The sequence below is a fragment of the Arachis ipaensis genome, chromosome B5 (genome assembly GCF_059453495.1).
Source record: "Arachis ipaensis isolate K30076 ecotype BB chromosome B5, ASM5945349v1, whole genome shotgun sequence".
Lineage (NCBI taxonomy): Eukaryota > Viridiplantae > Streptophyta > Magnoliopsida > Fabales > Fabaceae > Arachis > Arachis ipaensis.
Genome location: NC_142440.1, coordinates 103,272,353 through 103,293,375, shown reverse-complemented (window position 1 = coordinate 103,293,375; position 21,023 = coordinate 103,272,353). Strand labels below are relative to the sequence as shown.

At 34.7% G+C, this 21,023-nt stretch overlaps 1 protein-coding gene across 5 annotated transcripts; it reads left to right on the top strand.

Annotated features, from left to right (window-relative positions):
• The first annotated feature begins 4,121 nt into the window (after positions 1-4,121).
• LOC107643742 (GDSL esterase/lipase At2g03980) lies at positions 4,122-19,341 on the top strand. 5 transcript variants are annotated; one of them, XR_015883761.1, is made up of 7 exons: positions 4,122-4,528; positions 5,025-5,149; positions 5,285-5,503; positions 7,474-7,726; positions 8,950-9,516; positions 9,589-10,522; positions 10,645-11,930. XR_015883761.1 is itself a non-coding variant. In XM_021124162.2 (6 exons), exons 1-5 carry the CDS (start codon positions 4,282-4,284, stop codon positions 17,486-17,488), a joined length of 951 nt encoding a protein of 316 aa, XP_020979821.1. In that variant the 5' UTR covers positions 4,130-4,281; the 3' UTR covers positions 17,489-17,492; positions 19,126-19,341. The 5 variants fall into 5 exon arrangements, 2 of the variants coding, with proteins under 2 accessions (XP_016202955.1, XP_020979821.1); XR_015883762.1 differs by having other exon boundaries at positions 8,950-10,522; positions 10,645-10,971; positions 11,102-11,930; XR_015883760.1 differs by having other exon boundaries at positions 8,950-10,522.
• The last annotated feature ends 1,682 nt before the right edge of the window (positions 19,342-21,023 follow it).

The following is a 21,023-nucleotide window of genomic DNA, read 5'->3' as shown; positions in this document are numbered from 1 at the left end:
CATCTCAATTCTATATTTCAAGGAAACCTTTTCAAGAATCAAATCTTTATCAGCCAAATAAACTCATTTCTAAAATTTCAAAGAAACGATTCAGCAACGATCGTTTATCAAAAACCAGATCATTTAAAGCCAGCCAGGCTGAAATCAAGAGTGTATTCTATTTTACAAATTCTCAAGAAAATCCATTCAATTCAAATCAATTTCCAACGGATCCAACTCGATCTCAAAGCTTTAAAAGAATCAATTTCAAAAGCATTTCTTTCACAAAGCCACATAACAGTCGAGTCGAACAAACACCCATAATCATACAAAACAACCAAACAAATAGGACTGATACAATCACCAAATACACATCCTCACATCAGTACCCATATGTAATAATTCCAATATACAAAATATAGTTTTCGGAAAGTGCCCCTACCTCAAAACGCAATTCCATAACCCAAACGCCTCATCAAGTCCTTTCCGCCTCAACCCGAACTGACGGCAACCAAAACCTCAGCTCCCAGCCACTTTCACAATAACCATAGCAACACTAATCGTAGTTATATAGTAATCAGGACTCGACCTCACGTTACCAAAACTCATATTCATTAACCAAACACAACCGAATACTAACGCGAGGCTTTTTCGAAACATAAGATACTTACTGTAATACGAAAACGAAGCAGCAACTGCCTCTAAACCGGTTTGGCGGTAGCCCCGGCAGCCACCTCCAGCGGCTGCGGCGACCCGGCTCCGGTGACGGTGACTGAAACCAACATGCCGCGACAATAAGGCTCCCATAATCTCACCAGAAATGAAAACCAAGTTTGAAACCCTTACCGGCATACCTCTCCGGCGACTGTAACAGGGTCTCAAGTGGCAGAAGCTCAGCCCGGAGCTCCGACGGCCATGGCGGCAGATTCTGACGGCACGGCAGCAAGGCGGCGGAACCACCCACCATCATCGCGTCTCATCCTCTCCAGCTACTCACAAGGACAGCAACCACCCTGCTTCGGTGACGACGAGCTCGCAGCAACAACGCCCAGGCACACCGGCGACGGCGCAGTTACAGTGACGGCGGCGGAAGAGGAACGATTCCTCCTCTGGCTTTCCCTCTTTCCAACGACGGTGACTTCTCCACCCTTCCACGGCGGCGTCGAGATCAAGGATGACGGCAGACCCTAGTAGCAGCGGCGGTAGGAGTGGCTTCAACAGCACCCAAGCACGGTGGAGATGCAACAGAGGCTCGCGACGGTGACTGGCGGCGATGGCTTCCCCTGCCGCACTCCCTCCGCCTCCGGTCCCTTGATCCTGCCCGATCTCTTTCTCTCTCTCTCTCTCTTCGGTGTGCAATGGTGCAGAACGTGGCGGCACAGCGCGACGGTGGTGCGACGGCAAGACATGGGTCGACGGCAGGGCGCGGCGGCACGCTCTCTTCTCTCTTCCCTTGTGTGACAACCCTCAAGGCATGACTCAACAGTGCGGCAAGATGGGACGGCAGCGTTGAGCAGGACGGCGGCGCGATGGCGGCGGTGAGACCAGCACGCCGGCACGAGTCTTCCTCTCCTTCTCCCTTATTCCACGGCCCCTTCCCCTTACCCCCATTCTTCTTTCTTTTTCGTTCTTTCAGAGAAAAGGGAAACTGTGTGTGTATTGCCGCTGCTGGGTGTTTGGGGGAAAGGTGCATTGCTGATGGGGAAACCGGGTAACCGGGTTAGGATTTTAGGGTTTCATTTTGATAATTAGGGTTAAGGGCATTTTTGTAATTTCACTCAAAAATAGGGATAATATAGTAATTGAAACCCAAATTAAATTCAACACTAATTATATATAGAAAATACTATTTGCTCATTAATTTCACAAATTATTTTCCATAAAATGCCCAAATCAAAATAATTAGAAATAATATAATTAAACCCCTTTATTTTCCAAAGTAGCAGTATTAATATTTAAAATATTACTTATCTAGTCCAAATCATATAAAATTCTTATTATTTCATAACTACCAGCCTTATACCTTAAATATAGAAAATAATCCAATAATTATAAAATTGGACAATAATCATAACTTATCTCAAGTTCAATAAATCAAAACTTGCCTTAATTATCTTTAATAAAATAATCTCTGGAATTAATGCTATAAATAACTATATGATTTGAGACTTGATCATAATAAGACTTTTCAAAAGTTCTGGGTCTTACACACAACGCCATACGTGAACATCTTTCTATATATATATTTGTACATATACTTTCTTACGTTTTTCCAAATAGTCCCGCCACACATATAAGATTTTTAGCAAACAAGTCCAAACAAATTAATCATAACTCAACAAAATCTACTTACATAACGTGCGCGTGAAATCACACCATTTTTCTTTGCGTTCCTCATCTAACATTTTTATCCCGTGTTCCTCCTCCTCCTCCTTCTTCTCCTTCTTCTTTGTGTTCTTCCTCTTTTTTCTTTGCGTTCCTTCTTTTTCGCGTATTTTATTCTCATTGTTGTTCTTTTTATTGCTATTGTTGTTGCATTTTTTCTCCTCCTCTTTCTATTGATTTTACAATATTATGTAATTTTTTCTTCTTTATTTGATTTTTCTTTCCAAGAAGAATTATAGAAAAATAAAATAAGAAGATGAAAAAGAAGCAGCAGAAGATGAGGAGGGGGAAAAGAAAAAGTTTTGAATTATGCAGAACTTATCAGAATACAAATACACTGAAAGTTTTCCAAAATACACTGAAACAAGAATGAAATAGATTCATCACAATAATAATTTAGATTCAAAACTTGTGTACCGAAATTTTGCTACAAATGCACAAAATATTACTTTTAATGCATTTTTTTTCTTTTTTCCATATTTCTTTCTTTTTTTTTAGTTGAATGAATGTAAAAAAAAAAAAAGATGATGATGATGATGATGATGATGATGAAAAAGAGGAAGAAGCAGTAGCAGAAGATGAGGAGGAGATAGAAGAAGAGTTTTGAATTATGCAAAACTTATCAGAATGCAAATACACTGAAATATTTTTTTTAATAATTATTCTTGACAATAACACTACATAAATTTCTTAGTTTTTACACCAAAATGTTGCTATAAATACACAGAAATATTTTTTTTAATGATTACGACACACAAATTGAGTTTGAAAACAACACAAAAATGACTGAATTATCAACAAAAACATATCCAAATCAATTTTGGATCGGGCAACGTCATCAATATGGCAAAATTTCTATGATAATGATAATAATAATAATGATGATACATATAAGAAGAAGACGACGATGACTATAATGATGATGATCATAATGATGAAGATGATGGACAAGAAGGAGGAGAAGAAATTCCAATGAAAAAAGAAGGAGGAGGAGGAGGTGTTGGTGACGATAATAACGAAAGAGAAAGATAACGAAAAAGAAAGAGGAGAAGAAAAAAAACGACGAAGTATTAGGGGTGAAGAACGTGCGCATATGAGTGTAAATGATTTGTTAGACTTGTTTAGTTAATTAATTTGTATGTAGAAATTTATTCTTTTTCAAATTATTAGTGGGGGCATTTGTCCCCACAAGCTACGGCATATATTCGCTTTTGGGTACAATGATATAAAATTTTCTTTTTGTTTATTTATTATATTAAAAATATTTTTTTTAAATAAAAAATCTTTAAAAAAAGATATAAATTATAGGGTCTAAATAAAAGTTTTTTTTATTTTCAGTATTTTTAATCAACTATTAAAATTTTGGCAAATACATTAAAAATAAAATATATATTTTTTTAATAACTTAATATCATCCAAATAAATTCTTAATACAGTTAAATATCTTTAGTTTTAAAAATATTATATACATAAAAAACTCAACCATTAAATTAATTATTATATATTTATATTTAAATAATTTTATAATTTAATTTATTTTTAATATTTATTTTATATTTTAACATGTATTTTATACGAATCGAAATTTGGTGACTGATTTATTTTTACATATGTCTAGTATTATTAATATCTTTATACTTATATTCCGTTGAAATTAGATCCAACTTTATATATTCTTTTGACTTTATTGTAAATATGTCTTGACATAATGATTAAATTTGTCATATTATATGAGATAATTTTTCTTTAGAAGGAGCACTAGGAATTTTTCTTCAAAGAACCAAACCACATTATAGAACAATAAGCGTTCCTAGAACCTCCTTACTATAAAAAGCGGACGTCATGACAGAAGTAACCCCATCATATCATAATTCATATCCATAGTTTCAAATACACAATTAAATTGACTCCAAAAAAATGAGTACCAACAACCATCTAAACCATAGTTTGATCCTAACCGTGTTGCTACTCATAGCATTTGCAACGAAGAGTGAGCAATCAAAACAGATTCCAGCACTGTATGTGTTCGGTGATTCACTTGTTGACAGTGGTAACAACCACTATGTGCCAGGAGAGGATCTGCAAAATTTCTTTCCTTATGGCATAGATTTCGGCACACCCACTGGTCGCTGCACCAATGGCAAAACTGTTGCTGATTTCCTTGGTGAGAAACTATATATCTAGAATCATTCATTCTACAAGATTCTTACTGATTTGTGCAGAACATATTTATTTACTGTTAACATATAAATAAAACTCCCACTCAAAAAAAACTCAACCAAACAATTGGTTACATGTCGACTAAAAAAGTTAGTCATCTAAATTTTTATTTTGTAGTTTGTGTATATAGAAAATATGTGTGTATAATTTCTCAAATATCCTTGTGTATGCTAATGATCGCAGAAGAAAATAGTGTTAGAAAGAAAAAAAAAAAACGTAACGGCCGCCTATGATAAAATTTCTGCTAATTTATATAAAGAAGATTTAGCGTACATACATCTTGATCCAACAAAAAGAAGAAACTGTACTATAACTTTCATCTAACTACCAAAGAGGATTAAGATTAGTATTTCTTTACATTTAGTTCACTCTTGAGTCTTGAATCTAGATATAGTTACATCATTTTTGTGATTCAATTGTTTTCTTTTTAATTTTTGCAGCTATATACCTTGGTCTGCCTTTTGCCCCTGCGTACTTGGGACTTTCAAGTAAAGGAAAGAGAGTCATAACTACAGGCATAAATTACGCATCGGCGGGTTCTGGAATTTTGCCAGACACCAATAATGTTAGTGTCTCGTATTCTCACACCTCTACTTCAAAATTTCATTAGCTAAAAGATTACTTCTTTTTTTTTTTTTTACTTATTTAAAAATTAAACGAATTTATGATACCGTATACTATTTGTGCTTGCTTTAATTAGAAAACTTCATTTATAATGGACGAACAAATAAGGGGATTCGAGAGGACAGTTAAGGGGATTTTGCCAAAGGGGTTAGGTGAAGAAGCAGTGGAGAAACATGTATCTGAATCCTTGTTTTTGGTATCTTCTGGTGTGAATGATCACTTCAAAAACAGAACATTTCGTGGTAGTAGGAAATTTGCTTCCTACCTCATAAATGAATTCAAAATACGCTTGCAGGTATGTCAAATTTATTTACATATACAATTAACGAGTACATTATTGCACAAACTGATAAAAGTTTCATATATATCCGGCTAACGTTAGAAAAAAAAGGATAAGTACTTTTTTCGTATTGATGTCAAAATCAAAATCGTTTTCGACTTTTTTTTGTTATTAAAATCATCTTCAACGTTACAAAACGTTTAAAATCGTCATTTTCTACTTCAATTTTTTTACCAAATTACCCTTATTAAATAATAAAAATAATTAAAAAACTAAAATAAATTATAAAAAATTATAAAATAAAAAAAAAGAAAGAAAACAAAGGGGAAAGGAAAAGGGGAATCACGCAGAGGGTGGGGGCAGGAAAAAAGAAGGGGGAAGGAGAAGCGGGGAGGTCATGCCGTCGTTTGGGCTGCCTTAACTTGGAGGTGCACCTACCGCCGCCCCTGCGTCCAACCCGCAGCCACCGGCTGTCGCAAGGTTGCATGGAGACACCGTCGTTGCCGTCCAGCTCCTGACCCTCCGCTGTTTGCTGTTCGAGTTCGCCCTGCCTCTTTCCGAAGCCGCTACTTGCCCCTACAAGCCCTCGCCGTTTTGTCCTCCGTCTCAATTCCAAGGGAAGACCGCCACCAGGAGTGGTGGTGGATTAGTCACGCACTTCTCCCTTCTGCGCCGCGAAATCACCAACGGCGGCTCTGCTCCTCACATCGTCATTAGTGGCGGTTGTCCGTGGGTTTGACGCCTCCCAAGGAAGAAACCGAGCCCTGTCCCGTCGCCGCCGCTGGAGTGAGGTCCCGTCACCATCGAGTCTTGATGTTGCTTCTGCTTTTCTGCTTTTGTTTTCTGCCTTCTGCTTCTACTTCTGCTTCTATTTTTGCTTTTGTTGTTGTTTCATTATTGTTGATTCACCCTTCACAATTGTTTTTGTTAATTTATTATTGGTGATACTGCTTCTGATTATAGTAAATTAGTAATTGCTTCTGATTATAGTAATTGCATGATGATGATTTGGCTATGCTGGCGGTGGTGATAGTGGTGAGGAAAGGGAGAGTGAGGAGGTGCGAAGGGAAAGAGGTGATGATTATGTTGCTGTTAATTTAATTTCTTGCTTCTACCTTTTGCTATGTTCTGTCTGCCTGGTAAAATGAAGAAGAGTGAGAAGTTGGAAGGGGATTGGGGAAGAGTGAGAAGAGGAAGGGGAGGAGGGGTGGGTGTCCTCCGGCAGTGGTAATTGTCGTGGCGAAGGTGAGAAGAAGAGGGTGATGGTGAAGAGTAGAAGGAAGGGGATTGGGGGAGGGGTGGGGGGAGAGACCGAAGAGATGCTGGGGAGTGGATGGGGTGGGGTTTTGCTCCTTTTTTATAATATTATTTTTATTAATAATGAAGGGTAATTTGGTCGAAAAAAATATAATTGAAGTAGAAAAAGACGATTTTATAACGTTTTGTAATGTTGGGGATGATTTTAATAAGAAAAAAAGGTCGAAAACGATTTTGATTTTGACCTCAAACCTTAGGGACGAAAAAAGTACTTATCCAAAAAAAAATAATTTAAAGTTATTTTATTTAATTTATCAACTATGATTCTTTATATATAATATCTATAATTATATATTTATTATATTTAATATTATATAACTATTTCAGCAATGGTTAAAAAATGCAAAATAAGATATATGACTACAAAATAAAATAATTTAGACTGTATTAAACTGATTTTTTATTATCTTTTAAATATTTTTGTATATATACCTTGTTTCCACGAAAACATATTATGTTAATTTCTTTATATTGAGCCAATTGAACTTTGTTTGAATCTCAATTCTCTTCCCCTTAACACACATGCTGCATGTCTTTTGGGTGTTTGGCACTCCGCACTCCTATTTTGATTTTTTTACATCAAATAATACAATAATCGAAGAAAAACAAAAAAGCATGACGTTCCTTTCACCTTTTCGTTTATTATTATTATTGTTTTTTTGTGACAGATACTTCATAGCCTAGGAGCGAGAAAATTCTTTGTGAACAATGTTCCTCCAGCAGGGTGCTTTCCATCAATATCTCTGCACTCAAAACCAATAGGAAAGTGTAGTGAGAAGATGAACAAACGGATCTCCTTTTACAATAAGAAATTGCTTATTTTACTCCATGAATTGCAGACTCAGCTTCCGGGTTTTACCTTTGTCCATTCAGATCTCAACAAGAGCATCATGGAGATAAGACAAAACCCACATAAATATGGTAATAAGAACAAAGTCACATGCCTTTTGTTTTCCCTTTTTAGAAAATATTCTTTGGTTTTCTTTCAATTTTTGCTTAAGTTTTGTTTGGTAATAAACTGTTTTAAAATCTAAGACGTTTTAGATTTTTACAATTTAATTAGTAAAAAAATTATTAAATTTATTTTCACAAATATAAAATTTTTATTTTATTTAAATGAGTGGATATTTGATATTTTTATGTCAAGTTAAAAAATAAAAATGATGATATAAAACACTATATTATATTCCTCGATTATTATATTTTTTAATCAAAGAATTATTGCATTTATTGATATTGGATTATTTTGAAGAATTATTGCATTTATTGATATTGGATTATTTTGAAATTAAGAATATAGTCTTAGAAATGCACATATAATAAAACAACAAAAATATTATTTGTACATTTTAAAATTAACTACTAAAATCAACTTAAAATTTAAAAATTAAAATTTTAGAGTTAGATTTGTATTTATAAATTTTTTTATTTCTTTAAAAAATCACAAAACTTAGAATAAAATTTGTATTTATGAATTTTTTATTCTTAAAATAAAAAATCTTACTCTCAAATTTGTAATTATAAACATTTTATTTTTTTAAAATCATAAATTTTATCCTTTGATTTATGAACTTGAATTTTTAAAAAAATTATAATATGTATATCTGATCCACCAATTTCATTCTTCTCTTCTCTCCTCAATAAATTTAACTGTCCGATTTGCTCAATAACAATTTATAAAAAATTAATTCTATATTAAAGAGAAACACCAACCCTTTCTATAATAATATATTACACACTAATTTTCTCCAAATCAACAAAATTGAGCACTCTTATTTTATAGTTTTTATGGTAGATCTTATTATGTATAAAAAAAAAATTGAAAAACACAAATTTACAATTTTATTTTCTGGATAACACCAAAGAAATTTGATAGGTCAAATAATGAATAGTAAAAACATCTAGAGTAAAAGAGGTGGCCACTTCTTAAATTTGGTTTATGTTCATATATAAGAAGGAAACATTTCAAGTATTTTAGCGTTTAAGGTGTTTTGATAATTTTGTCTATTAATTTTAATTATAAAATTTATATATAATTAAAATCATTGACTAAAATTATCGACACACTTGTAAAATATACATGGATGGGACTCGCTCTTTATTGTTTCAAATGTGACGGATGCACTTGATTATAACTTGTGCAGGGATAGTAGAAGCAACCAAACCATGTTGCCCTCGAAGCATCAATGGTGATCTGGCATGCCGTCCGTATAGTGATTTTTGTGCAAACAGAAACACATATCTTTTCTTTGATGACCACCCAACCGAGAGAGCCAACCAAATATATGCAATAAAGTGCTTCATTGACCATTCTATCTGCACTCCTCGCATAAACATCAGACACTTTCTATAACTTATAATTTCTTAAATAAATCAGGTACCTCTAAGCTAGCGTCTAAGCTCTGAATCAATCTTACGATACTAGTGCTTGGAATCTGGGTTATTAAATTCGATGGACGTTTAATATCTAGAAAGAGTGACTTTGTTTATTGTACTTGATGCATCTTAATAATAATAATAATAATAATTGATACGGCCGTTACAAATCCGATGTCATAACTCAGCATTATACCTAGCCTTCAACTCAACGGATTACATTCTGAAATAAAAACGTTCGACCTGGTGTTGTCACCTACTGAATTCTAATAATTGATCTTCAATGTAGATGACCAACAAAAGCGTAACCGATCTATTTTACTCCACCAATAAAGGTATGATATTTTATCCTCAAAAGATACACTGAATTCATAATACTAACTTAAGCATTGGAGTGCCTTTTGCAGATACACTCTCCCTTTGTTCGTACTCTCCGCGACGTGATGTCACTCTGGGAAAAGAGCTCGGACCTTCCAAGTATATAGCTCAGCGTGGAAGGCAACAAGCTTGGCGTCGACTCCCAAAAACCGAATTACGTCCAAGTTATTCACACAAGAATAATTGGCGCCCACCGTGGGGCTGAAGATATAGTTATTTTCTTTTTTTTTTTCATCGGCCTCAATATTTCCACCTTTAACCATGGCTGATCTACCTCCACCTATGCCGTCCGAACTTCTTTGGATGGTAACTGAGTTGCAACAAGCCAACTACCGCATGGTGGAGGAGAATCAAAGAATGACAAACTAGATTGCCGAGCTAACTAATGCTCATATTGAAAACAATGATGGTCGTCTAGAACGAACAGAAGAGGCCGAGCACCAATCTAGTCCAACGTATGTATCAGAAACTACTCGGAATGAAAAAGCTCAACCTCAACGGAACGAAGAAGCTCAACCTCAACGGTACGAAAAAGCTCGGGCAGAAAACGAAAACATTGAGCTCGACAACTTTACTGGGCCATTCACAGCTGAGGTGATGAACTTCGAACTGCCGAGAAGGTTCACCTTACCAACTACCTTAATCCCCTACGATGGGTTGGGCGATCCAAATAAATACGTCAAAAAGTTCAGATCCATAATGATAGTAAATGGTGCATCCGATAAAGTTTTATGTCGTTGTTTTCCATCTTATTTAGACGGTCCTGCACTTGATTGGTTTTGTTTGCTTGCAGATTCTATTTCTTGTTTTCAGGAACTTGTGAAGCTTTTTAAGGAGCATTTTGCTAGCTCAGCTATCTACCTGCACGACTCTAAGTACTTGAATACAGTCAAACAAGGTCAAAATGAAAGCCTTAAAGACTACGTGACTCGTTTCACGAAGGTGGCCATGAGCATCTATTGAGTTAAGTAATTAACTAATTTAATTTGTGATGACAAACATTATTCAATTGGGCAAAATAAATAATTAAATATTGATTGTTTATAATTATATGAAACTAATTATTTATTATTTCAATACCGCAGCCCAAATGGAATGGAAAATGAAACAAGGCTGATGGGTTGATAACTCAAACGAAGCCCAAAAGGAAACAAAGATGAGAAATCAAAACGGGCCAAATGAAGTGATCTAACCCAAGCCCCATGTGATACTCAGCAAGCAAATTCTCTCTCACTTGCTTTCACCAACTCAACGTACACTTTAACCTGCTGTGGTCAGAACTCAAAGAAAGTGAGAGAAAGCTTCTTCCCTAAGCTGATCATCAAAGAAGCAAGAAAGAGAAAGACTAAGCTTGAAAGGCAGAAGTCTAATCAACCATTTCAAACCAAATCAAGCTTAAGAAAAGATTAAAGGTAACCTATTTTCTTTTACATGCATCAGATCTTCTTTTCTTCTTCCCAACTCTCTGCAAGTCCGAAAATGGCATACAAGGGAAAGTTATTTTCTGTCCTAATCTGTCGTGTATCTATGGTCACAAGTAAGTCTTGGGGACCAAGTAGCTTATCAATGGCTCAGATCCATTTTGCCATTGGAAGATTTTTGTGGTTGCTGTTGTATGGCTTTCGGTCAACCTTGGATGGTTAGAAGCAAAGTTTCTACTCTGAGGATTAATGAGAAAAAGTGAGTTTGTGGGTTGGTGAAGCACAGTGCTCAAGGAGTTGACCTAGGAGGAAAAATCCAGCAACATGCAATGAGATAAAAGAAGACTTTCTGCTCATTTAGAAGCAAGGAGAGAAAACCAGAGTTTGGTGAGTTGTGTTCTGTGAAGAGTTCCCTGAAGAAGTTCCTCAACTTGGATAATGCTTTCTTTCAAAGAAGCATTCGGCCAACACTGAAGAACTAAATCAGAGGCTTGCAAGTCTGGTTTATCACATAGCAAAGAGGCTGTTGATGAAGTCAATCTCCTTCATGTTTTACAGATTGTAAAGTACTTTTCAATGTTTATCTTTCTGTAATTTCTTGAGAGAAAAGGCATATTGAAAGAGCTCAAGTAAAAGCCAAGAGTGAAAAGAAGCTGAGTGATACACTTGAGAGAAAAGCCTAGAGTTATTTTCAGATTTCTTTAGGTATGTTTATGTCTTGTATCTTGTACCTGTGAGGTATCCCTTTCTTAGTTGGGTTAGCACTAAGAGTGAAAAGTTAGGTATTAGCATAGCCAATGTCAAGTTAGGTTAGAACTTGAGTGTGAAAGGATTGTGTCAATCCTGTGGAATTGGTGTATGTAATACGTTTAACTATAGTGGAAATTACTCCATGGTTGTGGAAGAGACTGGATGTAGGTTGCATAGCACAAGGCAACCGAACCAGAATACATGCTGGTGTTAGCTTCTCTTTTCTCTGCAATGTTCTATTTTCTGATATTCATGAGACAAAAATAAATTGTCTCATAAATTTCCGCTGCTGAGTTAAAACAGAATCAGAATTCAAAGTTTGTTTTAAAGGGTCATTTCAATAACTTAAAAGAAAGGCATAGATTCAACCCCTCCTTCTCTAAGCCTACCACAACCTTCAATTGGTATCAAGAGCTAAGGCCTCAAGAATCAAGCTTAGCTTAACCGCTTGGAGCAAAGATCCAATGGCGAACAACTTGGGCACAACCATAGTTGCCTACACCCTCACTGAAGGCCAGTCAAACAACCGGCCACCTTTCTTCAACGGGAAGAACTATGCCTACTGGAAAGAGAGGATGAGGATCTTCATCCAATCCATTGACTACAACATATGAAAGATTGTTATGAGCGGTCCCAAGATTCCAACAAAAACAAGTGCTGATGGAGTGGTGACTCCAAAAGAAGAAGCTGAATGGAATAAGGATGACAAGAAGAAGATGGAGCTGAATGTTAAAGCTCTTCTTCAATGTGCTATCAGTTTTGAAGAGTACCGAAAGGTGTCTAGATGCAAGACAGCCAAAGAAATCTGAGAAAAACTCCAGGTTACACACGAAGGCACTAAACAAGTCAAAGAAACGAGGATTGATATGCTGCGAAAAGAATACGAGATGTTCAACATGAAGGATGGAGAAAGCATTGATGAAGCGTTTGAGAGATTCTCAATCATAATTAACAACCTTGATGCTATGGGTACAAACTACTCAGAACAAACCTTAGTGTGAAAACTCCTTAGAAGCCTCACAAAAAAATGGGAAACCACTGCCACTGTCCTAACCGAGAGCAAAAACCTAAGCCCCATAACCTATGATGAGCTGAGAGGAAAACTCCTTGCCTATGAAACCACACACACAAACCTGGACTCAAAGAAAAAGGGAATAGCCCTCAAATAAAAAATAGAACTAAAAGAGAGTGAGTCTAGTGATGGTATTTCAGATGATAAGCTTATATTTTTTGCTAGGAGATTTAGAAGGATGATAAAGAACAAGGGCAAATACAAGGGTTCAAGCTCAAAAGAAAACAAGATGGACTTAAGCAAAGTGACGTGTCATCATTGTAAGGAGGCTGGACACTTCAAGCTAAACTATCGAAAACTCAAAAAGGAGGACAAAGGAAAGAAGGAAAGGAAGAGAGTGCTCATGGCAGCTTGGGAGGATCTCAAGAACGACTCCAATGAGGAAGAAGATTCTGAAGGTGAAGACAAAGACTGTTTCATGGCTGGAAATAATAATTTTGATGAGGTAAGTTACTTTGACTTATCTATGGATGATTTACATGCTATTATTGATGATCTCACCTTAAACACCTCAAAACTGCTTGACAAGTACAATGAGTGCAGATTTGAAAGAGATGTGTTATGAGCTGAAAATGAATTTTTAAAAGAGAAAGTGAAGGAAACAGAATGTGCTTTGGACATTATTAAAGAAAACAGATTTCTAAAATCTGAACTTGAAAAGTTAAAAGGAAAGCACATTGTGGATCCTTCTCATGAGTTAATTGCTGAAAATGAAAGATTAAATGATATGATTAAAAGACTGAATGGTGACTTAGCAAAATTTGCTCAAAGTTCTAGTAACTTGGACAAATTACTTGCAAGCCAAAGGCCATTATTTGAAAAATCTGGTTTAGGTTACATAGCCAAGGAAGATGCAGTTTTCAATGATTCCTCTATAAAATTTGTGGCTTCTTCATCAAATACTAAATCCATACCAAACAAATCTGGTATTGGATATGTTCCAACATTTGAAGAAAAATTTGATGAAGTATACACAAGTGAAACTGAGCCTTCACCGAGAACCAAACTGAGTTCAAATAGGCCAAGTTTGGGATACATTTCGAAAAATGAGGTTGCTTTCAAGAAACCACCATTTTACAACAAAACCTCATATTCAAAAACTCCAAAAGTTCAAAAAAATCTTGGTGAAAATGCTTTTGCAAAGAGGAACAACTATAATAAAATTAGTTTGTCAAAAGTAATGCATCTCTTCCAAAAACTAGAAAATTTCAACCCTTTAATCATTTCAAGCAAAATAACTCACCTCAATTTTAGTGACACACATTAGAAAATCATTGTGTTAATTGCAAAAAATTTGGTCACTCATATGCACAATGTTTCATTGAAAATAGAGTTTTGGAAAACAAAGTTTACAATGTTGTTTGTGATTTCAATGCACTTGGACAACCAAGATGGATTAACTTCAAAGGATCCAAATTAATTTGGATACCTAAGGTTATTTGAAGATTTTCATGCAGATTTGTCTAGCATCCAAGAACAAAAAGGATATGTGGTACTTGGATAGTGGATGCTCAAGGCACATGACTGGAAGGTCAACTTACTTCATCAAACTAAACAAGTATGATGGAGGTTTTCTGACCTTTGGAGATGATGGTAAAGGTAAAATAATTATTGTTGAAAAAGTAGGTAATGAACAATCTACTTTCATTGATGATGTATTCTTGGTATGTGGTTTAAAGCACAATCTTTTGAGTATAAGTCAGCTGTGTGACTTAGGATATTTAGTGACTTTCAAAAGGCTAGAATGTTGTGTTATAAATGAAAAGACAAATGAAGTGCTTTTTGTTGCCAAACATTTTAATAATGTGTATGGACTTACTCTTGATGAACTAAAAGATCAAAATATAGCTTGTTTTCACTCTAAAGAATCTGAAAAGTTGTTATGGCACAAGAGATTGGGCCACGCAAGTATGTTTCAAATAAACAAACTTGTAAAGAAAGAATCAGTAAGAGGCCTTCCTTTGATAAAGTTTGACAAAGACATCACTTGTGATGCTTGCCAAATGGGAAAACAAACAAAAAGTTCTTTTAAACCAAAGGAAGACATCTCTACTAAAAGACCACCTGAGTTGCTACACATTGATTTATTTGGTCTAACAAGAACTCAAAGCCTAGGTGGTAAACATTATGGTTTAGTGATTGTGGATGACTATACTAGGTTTGGTTGGGTTTTATTTCTTGCACAAAAATGAAGCCTTTTCAGCCTTTGAACCTTTTTGCAAGAAAATTCAAAATGAAAAGGATTTGAAGATCTCTTGCATAAGAAGTGATCATGGAACTGAATTTGAAAATAATCTATTTGAATCCTTTTGTGAGGAATTTGGAATATCTTACAACTTCTCTTGTCCAAGGACACCACAACAAAATGGTGTGGTGGAAAGAAGAAATAGAAGCATACAAGAAATGACTAGAGCTATGCTTTGTGAAAGTAATGTTCCAAAATTCCTTTGGGCTGAAGCGGTTAACACAGCTTGCCACATTTTGAATAGAACAATCATAAGGAAATTTTTGAAGAAAATCCCTTATGAACTTTGGAAATATTATCCACCAAACTTAGACTACTTGCACATCTTTGAATGCAAATGTTTTGTTTTAAATAACAAGGATAATTTGGGTAAATTTGATCCAAAGGCGTATGAGAGTTTGTTTGTAGAATATTCTACAACTAGTAAAGCATATAGAGTTTATTATCAAGATGCTAGGATTATTGAGGAGTCCATACATGTTACATTTTGTGATACTAACTTGGTGCAAAGTATTTTGGAAGATTGTGATGCAGGAAATCAAGCTCAAAAGGACGTTGAAACTGTGCAAAATCAGGAAAATAGAAATTCTGTTCAAACTGAACCAAAAACTGCAGTTGATGAAAATTCAAGAGACAATTCCATTTTGTCTCATGAATCTAAAGAAAATCCTGAAGCCAGCAGCACCCAGAATCCCTTAGTATCTGAATCTACCTCCAAGTCCACCAGACCTCGTGAATGGAGATTCTTGAAGAATTATCTTGAGGAATTTGTCATTGGGGACATCTCTCATGGAGTTAGAACTTGGTCTTCAACAAGAAAAGATAATGAAGGAACAAACATTGCCCTTCTCTCTCAAATGGAGCCTCAAAATGTTAAGGAAGCCCTTGGTGACCCTTCTTAGGTAAAGGCAATGGAAGATGAGCTCCAAGAGTTTGAGAAGAACCAAGTTTGGATATTGGTTCCTAGACCAAATGGAAAGAAAGTGACCAAAACCAAGTGGATATTTCGGAACAAGTTAGGAGAAGATTGCAGCATTGCAAGAAACAAAGGAAGGCTAGTGGCACAAGGATATGACCAAGAAGAAGGAATAGACTTTAATGAATCCTTTGCCTCTGTTGCCCGAATGGAAGCCATAAGACTTCTCTTAGCCTATGCTGCATTTTGTGGTTTTAAATTATATCAAATGGATGTGAAATGTGCATTTTTAAATAGTGTGATAGATAGAGAAGTGTATGTGGAGTAGCCACCTGATTTTGAAAACAAAGAGCTTCTAACCATGTTTTCAAATTATCAAAAGCTCTCTATGGTTTAAGACAAGCTCCTAGAGCTTTGTATGAGAGACTTAGCTCTTTTCTTTTGAAAAATGGTTTTCAAAGAGGCACCACAGACACAACTCTATTTATCAAGAACTCTAATGATTCTTTTATTCTAGTCTAAATATATGTTGATGACATTATTTTTAGATCAGCCAATGAATCCCTTTGTTCTGAATTTGGACAACTCATAATAAGTGAAGTTGACATGAGTATAATGGGTGAACTTAATTTTTTTTCTTAGGCTGCAAATTAAACAAACTAAAAATGGTATTTTCATTCATCAAGAGAAATATGTCAAGGAACTAGTTAAAAAATTTAGTTTGAAAAATGTCAAACCTATAACACCCCGAGTTTTTAAAAAAATTAAATAATAATTTATTATTTTATTTAAAAAAATAATTAAATTAAATTTTATGATATTTTAAATTTAAAATTTATTAAGATTTTTAAATTATTTTTATTATTATAATAAGATATTTAAAAAAATATAAAAGAATTATTATTATTATTATTATTATTATTATTATTATTATTATTATTATTATTATTATTATTATTATTATTATTATTATTATTATTACCTTCAACGGTTTCACTAAGAAAACAAAAAAATAAGAAAAAAAAGAACAAAATAAGGCTTTTATATATATATGAACGAAGCTTAGAGGGATTCAAAGAAGTTAAAGCCAAACGTGGCTTGCTAATCATACATACATATATATAATTACACATGTTTCCTTTCCATTCAATAACCATGACACCTAACCCTTTTTTATCATATTAATCATCATCATCTAGCTTCTTTGGATTTCATTTTCTTGCATGGTGAGAAGATAGTGACCGAGAGTGAGAGAGAAAACCGTGGAACCCTTATACTTTTCTACTTCAATTTCTTTAAATCCGTAACTCCAATAAAAAATCTAATCCGATAAAGTGTTTGTATCTTCCTCCTCTATACGTTGACGTTATTTTTATTCAGTGAAAGCTGACGGTGACGTAGCTTCCTTTTTCCTTTAGTTCGGCCAACTGGAGTTCTAGGAGGCACAGACGATTCCGGACATTTTCTTCTTCGGCAGCTTGGTCAAAAAACTTCCCCAAAACTTTCATTGATCTTGATTTCATAAGGAGGTAGGGGATTTTATTTTGAAATTAACTGTTTTAAATTATGAATGCCACGGAAGTCTAGTGGATATTTGCAAATAATTTATGATTGCTTGGAATGACTGAATGGTGAGTTTGAATTGAGGTTGTGATTGATATTGATTTTCTGATTTTGATGAAGTTGTTAAAATTCTGATTTTGTGTGATTATGATGAATTGGTTGAGTTGTGGCTGTGAAAGGTGATTAAATTAGTGTTACTTGTAAAATTGTAATATGATGAGTTAATTATTGAAGAAATTGTCGTACTGATAATTGTTGAATGGAGTTGGATTTGAGTTTGGTTTGGAAGTTATGAATCTGAGGGAGCTCGTATGGGTGGTGAAGTTCAATTTTTAAGAGGAGATTCTGCCCAATTTTATGTAAAAATAATCGAAAAAGTGGTTTTATTTCGAAAATCTGATTTATAAATTTATTTTGAAATATGACTTTATGTAGAAAACATTTTATTTACATATTTACTTATATTGAGAAACGGGTTTTGTATTGAAAGTTTGTTTTATTAGTAATAAATTGAGAGTTAGAAAAGATTTTGACATTAGAACTAGTTGGATTTTCAGATTTATAAATATTGTGGATATTGGAATTAGTTTGAGTTATTAGAAATAATTGAAAAGAGGTTGAAAATAGTTCAGTTGGGACCCGAAAAGGGTGGCTAAGCCCGAGTTTTAGGGGAAGTGCTGCCGAAATTTTATAAAATTTGAGGTTTTATTTGAAAAGTTATTTTAAAAGATTTGGTTTTAGAAAATTAAATTATTTGAGATTTATTTAGTTGAGAAAAGGTGTATTCTATTTTTTTAACTTGATTTATTAAGGAAAACATAATGTTTCAAATCTAATTTTGTAAGGAGATATTTTGTTTTAGGTGTTGTTTTGATCTCGATTTTTTAAGAAAAGGAATCTCTGCCACAGGAGAGTAGAGAACAAGAATTTAAAGGATATATTAACTTAAAGAGATTGTCAGCCACAGGAGAGCAGATGTGATATTGTTTGGGCCTTAGTGCCAAATGTAAAGTGGGGACGCCCACACACTGAGAACTGTTTTCCAGATGTACGCTTATTATTTTGGAGAGTCACACTGTATGCGGCCTAGCCGTACGACTTAAAGTCACACTGTATGCGACCTATCCGTACAACTTATAAGCACACTGTATGCATCTGGAAAGCCATATCTGGGACTTGTGCCCGAGTAATGTCGGGAGCGGGTAGGCAACCGACACATGAGCTCATGGCCTGCTTAGGAGAGACATGCATCATATTGATTGCGCATTTGCATTCGGTCTTGTTTTTCTTGTTATATTTTCTCTGTGATTGTGCTGCTTGACTTGTTTGTCTTATTGCAATTTGTTTGTGTGTTGATCTGTTTCTTGTGTTATTGTTTCTCTGTGATTGGGAACTGAAGTTGTAATTGAGATTAGCTTATGTTCAGAAATTTAAAGAAGGTAATAAGGTAAAAATAAAAAGTATTTCCAAAGGTTTAACAAAATGGTTTTATTGAGTAAAGTTAGTTATTTGAACTTTATTTCATTACTTTTACGGCATTCTTATTCCCTACTGAGAACTAGTGGTTTGTTCTCACCCCAAAATCTTTCACCCTTTCAGTGGCACAGGTTCGGAGACTTAGTTTGAAGCCGCGGGTGATTAAGAGTTTTATTTAAGTTAAATTTATGTGTTGAATTGCTTTTATAGAATTCCCTCGCCCTTGTTATTTAAGATTTTATTTTATGCAGAGGGATAGGAGTTATAACTGAATTTTATTTGAATTCTTCTGTATGATATTTATTATTATTAATAACTATGTGACTAGTATTTCTTGGAGATCTTTGATACATGATTTTAATTAATAGAAACAAAAGTTTTCGGCTTTTTCCTAAAAATAGAAATGCGATATCGACGTAAAGGATCAATAGTAAATTTATAATAAAGGAAATCAGGTCCATAACGCCTTACTTTTGGTACGATCATGACGTGCTAAAAGTTAGGGTGTTACAAAATCCATGGGAACTCCCATGCACCCTAGTTCAAAATTAGATAAGGGAGAAAGTGAGACAGATGTAGATGAGTCTAGGTATAGAGGAATGATTGGTTCTCTTATGTACTTAACTTCCTCTAGACCCGATATTGTGCAAAGTGTTAGATTGTGTTCAAGGTTTCAATCCAAACTAAAAGAGTCACATCTTTCTACAGTTAAGCGAATCATTAGATATGTTCATGGCACATCCAATTTTGGTCTTTGGTATCCTAAGATTGATGATTTTTCTACAGTTGGTTATTGTGATGCAGTTTTTGCCGGTGATAGGGTTGATAGAAGGAGTATTTCAGGCTTATGTTGCTTCCTTGGAAAGTCCTTGAATGTTTGGTCAAGTAAGAAGCAGCCAACAATGGCTTTATCCACTGCAGAGGCTGAATATATAGCTTCCTCTTCATGTTGTTCTCAGCTTATGTGGTTAAAAATACAACTTGCTGATTACAAGTTAAATGCTGAAAATATTCCCCTGTTGTGTGATAATATGAGTGCCATTAATATTTCTAAAAGTCCAGTTTTGCACTCTAGGACTAAACATATTGAAGTGAAATTTCACTCAATAAGAGAGCATGTACAAAAGGGGATATTAGCATTCAATTTGTTAAATCTGAGGAGCAATTAGCAGATATTTTTACTAAGCCACTGGCTGAGGACAGATTCTGCATACTTAGGACTAGCCTAAAAATTTTGAGCTATGATTCACTGTTTGAAAATTGCTAATGTGTTTGTTGAAGTTTTTGTCTCATAAATAGGTATGAGACAATTTTGGGCAGGTGAAGAACATTCCCTTCAATCAGCATGTTTTGGACTTGTTGCATGTGAGAATTGATATGAGCCAACCTCAAAAATCAGATCATGGGTGGTTCTATGTGTTTCCTTAATTCAAATCACCTCTGGGCCCAATATGAATGCTACATTTTTTTGTTTTTGTTTTTTGTTAGCTTGTGTGTTTTAGATTTTTTGTCCAAAAAGGCTATCAGATTAATTTAATTTTTAAAAAGGGGTTTTTCAAATTCTAAAATTAATTTCCTATTTTATTTTAAAATCAAATAAAATCTTTCTTTTTATGAGGTCATGTCTTTTCACGTCATATCAAAAGGTGATGCAGTTGCATGATTTAAGAAATTTTTTTTGGGTACGGTTACCAATAATCTTTCTCTTCCCTCCATAACTCCTCCTCAAACCCTTCGATTTCCTCCACTACCTCTATTACTCCTTTTTCTTCTTAAGCCAGAAAACCCCAAATGAGGAAGAAAACCGTCGTGCAAAAGCCTCCTAGAGAAAAGATACACAAGCTTCCTGCAAAACCTAAACCTTCAACTCGCTCTCAGGACAAAACTTTCACTCCATCTCCTTCTCCTCCTCCTTCCTCGCCTCTTAGGACTGACCACATGGCTCGCACTAAGAACACTTCAAGGTTCCCTACTTCAGCCAAGCCGACTCCACCTCCGAAGGAACCTCCATCAAAACTAGG

Bases quoted from the DNA above. Each gene is read 5' to 3' on its own strand.
- LOC107643742 (XM_016347469.3), top strand. From the start codon at position 4,282: ATGAGTACCAACAACCATCTAAACCATAGTTTGATCCTAACCGTGTTG. The intron at 5,504-7,473 runs GTATGTCAAATT...TTTTTGTGACAG, and splicing joins AATTCAAAATACGCTTGCAG to ATACTTCATAGCCTAGGAGC. The intron at 7,727-8,949 runs GTAATAAGAACA...TAACTTGTGCAG, and splicing joins ACAAAACCCACATAAATATG to GGATAGTAGAAGCAACCAAA.